The 7,018-nt window shown below is 38.4% G+C and overlaps 1 protein-coding gene across 3 annotated transcripts in view; it reads right to left on the bottom strand.

Annotated features, from left to right (window-relative positions):
• ZRANB1 (zinc finger RANBP2-type containing 1) overlaps nucleotides 1–7,018 on the bottom strand; it is a 65,833-nt gene that overhangs the window by 38,748 nt on the left and 20,067 nt on the right. Inside the window, exons 1-3 of one of the 3 annotated variants that reach the window (XM_032281967.1) lie at nucleotides 5,954–6,371; nucleotides 5,315–5,489; nucleotides 2,877–3,727 (exon numbers count right to left, since the gene is read on the bottom strand). In XM_032281967.1, coding sequence (XP_032137858.1) covers nucleotides 2,877–3,727; nucleotides 5,315–5,355 — 892 coding nt within the window. In that variant the 5' untranslated portion in view covers nucleotides 5,356–5,489; nucleotides 5,954–6,371. Of the gene's footprint in view, nucleotides 1–2,876; nucleotides 3,728–5,314; nucleotides 6,372–7,018 lie in introns of those variants that run through there. The other 2 variants (XM_032281966.1, XM_032281968.1) reach the window with 2 other exon arrangements.

Genomic DNA, 7,018 nt, shown 5'->3' with positions numbered 1-7,018 from the left:
CCAGCTACTCGGGGGGCTGAGGCAGAGAACTGCTTGAACCCAGAAGGTTGCAGTGAGCCAAGATCACATCACTGCACTCCAGCCTGGGTGACAGCGAGACTGTCTTAAAAAAAAGCAAAGAGGTGGGCCAGGCCCAGTGGCTAACATCTGTAATCCCAGTACTCTAGGAAGCTGCAGGGGGTGGATCACTTGAGCCCAGGAGTTTCAGACCAGCCTGGGTAACAAGATGAAACCCTGTCTCTACAAAAAAAGAAAAAATACAAAAATTAGCCAGGCATGGTGGTATGTGCCTGTAGTCCCAGCTACTCGGGAGGCTGAGGTGGGAGCATAGCTTGAGCTGAAGAAGTCAAGGTTGCAGTGAGCCATGACTGGCTCACGTCAAGGCTCACTGCAGCTTTGACTGCACCACTGCTCTCCGGCCTGAGTGACAAAGCACAACTCTGTCTCAATAAATAAAATGCAAAGAGGTACAAAGATGGCTAGTCATCTAGTCAAAGGAAGTAAGGATATGTAGAAAAAGGCAGGACGAAGAAGGAATAATGTCATAAAGACAAACATGATTCATCAAACTCGTGTGTTTCAAGGAGAGAAAATATTTCACATCAGGTGTTCTTATCCTGAGATCCACTGATTTGAAGCAACTGGGGGCTGAAGTGAAACCCTGATTCCTAAAGGATTCTATGACCCCAAAAAAGGTTAAGCATCATCATGATGAAGGTTAGTTCATTTTCATCTGTAAACCTGCATGTACTATAACACCATCTTGTAGTCCAAGTATTCACAGTACACTATTCCCTGCAAAAAAATGATTTTAAGAGTGTTTCAAAGGCATATAAGCAATTAAAAGACAATCACACCCAACATCAAAGCTCATAGATATGTAAAGATTTTATTTATATGAATATCCAAAATAGGTAAATCCACAGACACCAAAAGCAGACTGATGGTTATCAAGGGTTGCAGGGTAGGGGTAGGGGGCAGTAACTGCTTAATGGGTACATAGTTGCCTTTTGGAATGATGAAAATGTTTTGGAACAACACAGAGGTAGTGGTTACACAATGTGAATGCACTAAATGCCAAACAAGTTGTTCACTTTCAAAACTGAATAGTTATGTTAAATGAATTTGATCTCAATAAGGAAACTAATAATAAAACCCTTTTGTATCTCCCGTTTAAATTTTTAAAACTGACAATCATACCCTATGTTGTCCCTCAATTTGGAGCAGAAAAATCAGTAGAATAAAATGGGACAACAGAGACAGCAGAAGATGGCTTGGTGTTTTCATCCCTCATCCTCGGATGGGAGGAAACTGGAAGTAAGCATTGCCAAATGCCTACTACGTCTGGAGGTCAGAAGGGTTCATCTGCTGAGATATTTTTTTGCCAGAACAAAGTTAAAATTGAATACTCAGGATTTCAGCTGGGCACAGCAGATTATACCTATAATCCCAACACTTTAGGAGGCTGAGGTGTGAAGATCGCTTGAGCCCAGGTGTTCAAGACCAGCCTGGGCCACATAGGGAGACGCCCATCTCTACAAATAATAGTTAAAAACAATAGCTGCGTATAGTGGTAAAATGCCTATAGTCCCAGCTACTGGGGAGGCTGAGGTGGCAGGTTCACTTGACCCCAGGAGGTTGAGGCTGCAGTGAGCAACCACTGCCCTCTAGCCTGGGTGACAGAATGGTGAAATCTCATGGTGGGGGAAGAAATTTATATAACATATTATATATACATATATATAATTTAATTTTAAAAACTCAAGATTTCTTGAAATCAATTCTTAGGACTCACGGGAGGTTCATACAGCTAAACCTTCCATATTCTTGGGCTGTACCCAGAGGGATAAATGAAAGAAACTGGTACTAAGGGGAAAACTACAGCTAAGTTTATAGTTAAGGCTCAGCTATTGTTCCACACAAAGTTTAGCCTTAGTAATCATTCAAAATTTCCCTTATAAAACCCAATGTCAAAGTAAGCAGCCCATCCAAATAATTTAATAAAAATCCACATCTAATCTACTCAAAAAAATACTGAAGACTCAAGTCACTGCTTTTGTGAATTACATCACAATTAACTCATGAGGTCAATAACTGAAGAAAACTCTGCACTCCTCTGTCTCTGTCCTGTAACAGCATTTCCTGAGGAAAATGTCACAAAACATAGGAACCATAACTTGAAGTATGGAATCAGCTGGCTACATGTAATCAGTTCCATAAAGTTTGCAAATATTTACTACATGACACTCATGTTAAAGTAACACCAGTATTTTCAAGGTCATCATTATGTTTGTCCGACTTCTTGGAGTCACACATTTTTGTGGTATTTTTAACATCTGACTAAAGCTTCGATCATCACAAGATGCTCACACTGTTTACAAATACTTGGAAACAGCAGCTGGTGTTCCTCAGTTACATCTTGTTACGATAAACAGAGTAGCAGTTTTAAAGTCCAGGTATATATTTTACTATCGATGTGTAAAAACTTTGCTTTAACTTAAAAGTTTCCCCTGCCCCCAGTAATGGAGAGACATAAACACAATTAATTGTGGGCAATTTAGCACAAAGTTATGACAAGATCACAAATACACAAATTTTTATGTATGCATACTTGAAAATACAACTATCATGTTGAATGAATTAGATGCTAAATACTGACCTTGCACATCATATATATTTTTGAAGCAGAGTCTCACTATGCTGCCCAAGCTAGAGTGCAGTTGCTACTCACAGGCTGATCATGGCATACTACAGCCTCAAACTGCTGGTCTCAAGCAAGTAGCTAAAACAGACATGTGTCAGCACACCCAGCTCTTCTTATATCATTTTTATCTTTTCCCATCCCATTCAAAAAAATGCAGAATACAGAAACTTACCCACACAAGCATTGAGGAATAGCCAATCAGTCTTTTTCATCCTGTTTTTAATTTGCTTTAGTTTTTTGAAGTCTACTTCAAGTTCCTCCTTGCTGCCGACAGCACCAGCCAATTCAATCCTCTGAAAATCCATTTTCACTTCAGAGTCCCGCTTCGTAGCAGGAGGTGATCTCCTTTGGCTATTACCACTACTGCAACTTCCCCTCCATCGAGCTCTGTCTTGCTCATTTATTATTGAAGAAGCCTCTTCAGTCTCTGCCAACTCTATTGCTTCAATGTTATTAGGTCTGGGATGATCACAAACAACACATCTTTTAGCCTTGGCCCAGTTTTCATATGTGCAAACAGAGCAAGTCCAGTGCTGTGTCCTAGCGTTCAGTTTATTTCTATCATTGTATTCCTCACAAGGATCAACAGAAAAAGCAACTGGTCTTGAGCCAGATCCTGAGGACTGAGGAGATTCTGTAGGACTCCTGGTCCTACGTTGGGATAAGCACTGGGTACATCTGATTGCTCTTGGCCAGTTCAAATATGTACACATGTGGCATGACCATTTATTTGCATTTTCCATGCTATATGAAGATTTAACCCTTGGTCTTGCACTCGAGTCTGGACATATCAAAGGACTACTTCCTCCTTCGGTGCTGGAAGGATCCCAATCTCTACCAACATCACTTGAACCACTTTTAAATGGATCTTCCGTAATAATTGTTCCACTAGGTCTTTGGGCACGACACATAGTACACTTGATTGCAGATGGCCAGTTTTCATACGTACAATATTCACAAGCCCACTTAATTCCACGTTCTGACATTGTGCACTCCTTGAAGTGAGTTGTGTCAGGCAGGAAGCTATAAATAATTAGGACACGGTTATTAAGATAACTACATTCCACTTCCAAAAATATGCTCCCCAAAAAGCATACCCTTCAACCTACAAAATATAAATTTCTCAAAAGATGTATGTAACATTTCAACATTGAATTATTCTAATTTTCTTTCTTGATTTCCATAGAAACACGAAATAAATTCCCAAAGAAAAAATCTTAGACCTTGGAATTTAATAAAATTGAACTTTGGAATGCAAAAGAGATAGGCAGGAGATAGAAGGAGGTTTGATCTAAGAAAGATGAAGATTAAAGGGAAGCCACTAATAGAAATGTTTAATTTCAGGGAAGCCATCATATCAATTTACAAAAGTAACTAATAGCTTATAATGAGTCAAAGGTAGAGGAAACAACGCAAAGTAAACAATAGCTTAAGCACATAACCATTCTCAAATTATGAAAAACATAGATTATGATTCATAAATACAGAAGATCAAACATCAATTCTATCATTCTTGCTAAGAGAGAAAAGCAGCTTAAAATGCTAATTATCCACTGTTCTTAATTAGCACAGGTAGTAAAGAAAGATGTCGAGAAGCAATGGCTACAATTAACAAAGTAACATTAAATAGATAGCTCCTTGATATCCTGTAGCCTCAAAATCTAGTTCTATCTAGAACACAAAAAGAAGACTGTACTTGGGAAAATTAAATCCATGGAAGGTCACTGAAAATAACTAGTAGCATAATCATTCCAATACCATTATGAATGTTTGTAATTAAAACATTTTAAATTTTGAATACTTAAAATATACTCAAAATCCAATTCATATTTAAAATATATTCACTATTTAAAAGGTTTCTAGGATTCAACAATGGGCTAACACTACACTATAATGAAGACTTCAAGATTCAATGTCAATTAATTGATAAATGAAGCAACTTATGTAGCACATTTAATGACTTTTTAAATGGCTTGAATTTAGACACTGGCCACTCTTATAACTCAGTAACATCCCAACACCTATTTTTCACCAAGAAAGAGAAAGAAATCCTAGACAGAGTATAGAAGCTTTTCTCTCTCTTTCTCAGGGATTTTTCCTGAATCTAGAGAGGTTAAATCTTTCACTTTTTTTTTTTTTTTTGAGACGGAGTCTTTGCTCTGTTGCCCAGGCTGAAGTGCAGTGGTACAATCTCAGCTCACTGTAACCTCTTCAAGTGATTCTCCTGCCTCTGCCGTCCGAATAGCTGGGATTACAGGTGCCTGCCACCATGCTAAGCTAATTTTTTCATTTTTAGTAAAGATGGAGTTTCACCATCCTTGCCAGGCTGGTCTTAAACTCCTGACCTCATGATCCACCCTCCTCGGCCTCCCAAAGTGCTGGGATTACAGGCGTGAGCTACAGTGCCCAGCCTAAATCTTTCACTTTTGAAGTATACTAAAATATATTCCAGACTGCCAAGTCCACACCCCATTCATAGTGTGAACTCTGCTAAGAAGAAAAAAAATCACTATAAGAAAGTATACTACTTATGATAGGTGGTGAAATAAATTTAAATTTTATTTTTTAAAAAGTATACTACTTAATAGCTAAAATAAAAACCACACTTACTAAGATTTTAGTTCCCACGCTATTACCTCCACCTTGCACATGATTAGAATAAAAGTACGGTTTGCAAATCAGATCGAAGACAAGATTCCGTCTTCATGCTGGCTCAGATTCTGACTTCCTCAGGAGATACTGCAAAACGTGATAAGTGATTCTGTCTGACTGTGAATAGCTATTCCTGTAAAGGAGACCAAAACTGAATTTCACTTGAAGCCTGCTACTTTAGCTAAAAGGTTTTTAAGGCTTTACTTTTATCAATTCTCTATTTTAATCCTACTCACTTATTTTAACAATGAACAACTGTATTTACAATTTTAACATTAACACAGCAATAAAATTAGCTAATCAATTGGGCTGGTCAGCCACATTAAACATGGATGAGACATATTTCTATATAACTTAATCCTGTGCTTGTGTACGCATGTCTAATATTACCATTAATTTGGAAGTGCTAAGTTAATTCCTACCTGTATTACTTCTATTACTAAAAGGGAAAAGACGGTATAATCCAAAAAAGTATAAAAAGCAAAATTGCTTATATTTAGCTATGAAACCTTCAGCAACTGCATTTTTCCCTGACCCAAGTAATATAAAATTATCTTGCTTAAATTTTTAAATTTCGTTTGTATACTGATTACTTACAACCTGATAGCAGCCCAAAATGTGTGGAAGCGCAGCGATCTATAATCATGTAAGCATCCAAAAAGTAGACAATACAGACGTAATGGCAATTTTCATACTCCTTAGGCAGCTTCTTTTAGTTTCTCAGGAATGAAATATAAGTAAGTTATTGCTCATGCTATTGGAAATGAAAATGAGCATGTAAATGAACATATATCCAGGTCTACTCTAAGTAATTTCAATATTTCCTCTAAAATATTCACATTCAAAAATCCATGCTTGTTTTAGTACTACAACTAAACAGCCCATAACCTTACATTACCTTAGTTAATCCTCATGTAACTAATGTACTGGCATAATATATTTAAATGTCCAGGCTGATTTCAAAAATAAACAAAAAACTGCTGTAAAAAATCATCACTGTCACCAGGCATGGTGGCTCATGCCTGTAATACCAGCACTTTGGGAGGCTGGGGCAGGCAGATCACAAGGTCAAGAGGCCAAGACCATCCTGGCCAACATGATGAAACCCTGTCTCTACTGAAAGTACAAAAATTAGCCGGGCATGGTGGGATGCACCTGTAATCCCAGCTACCTGGGGGGCTGAGGCAGGAGAATTGCTTGAACCCGGAAGGCTGAGACTGCAGTGAGCCGAGATTGCGCCACTGCACACCAGCCTGGTGACAGAGGTAGACTCCGTCTCAAAAATAACAGCAATCATTGTCATATGTGCCTGGTAAAATAATGGAGAGACAGCTGCCTAATTAGCCCACCACCTCTGAAAATCCAGATAACTAAGCAATACCAAAACCAAGATCAAGAGTTTTAAGAAATGCGCCTTATATTAGATGATAAGCACTGCGCTCAAGTCTGTAATCCTAGCACTTTGGGAGGACAAGGTGGGAGGATCACTAGAGCCCAGGATTCAAGACCAACCTGGACAATATAGCAAGATTATATCACTACAAAAAAGAAAAAACAAAATTTGTTGTTGAGACAGAGTCTCGCTCTGTCACCCAGGCTGGAGTGCACTGGCATGATCTCAACTCACTGCATCCTCCACCTCCCAGGTTTAATGATTCTCCT

This window comes from Sapajus apella, unplaced genomic scaffold (genome assembly GCF_009761245.1).
Source record: "Sapajus apella isolate SASKATOON/1434 unplaced genomic scaffold, GSC_monkey_1.0 scaffold13, whole genome shotgun sequence".
Lineage (NCBI taxonomy): Eukaryota > Metazoa > Chordata > Mammalia > Primates > Cebidae > Sapajus > Sapajus apella.
The sequence above is the reverse complement of the archived record's forward strand: the minus strand, read 5'-3'. Positions and strand labels throughout refer to the sequence as shown.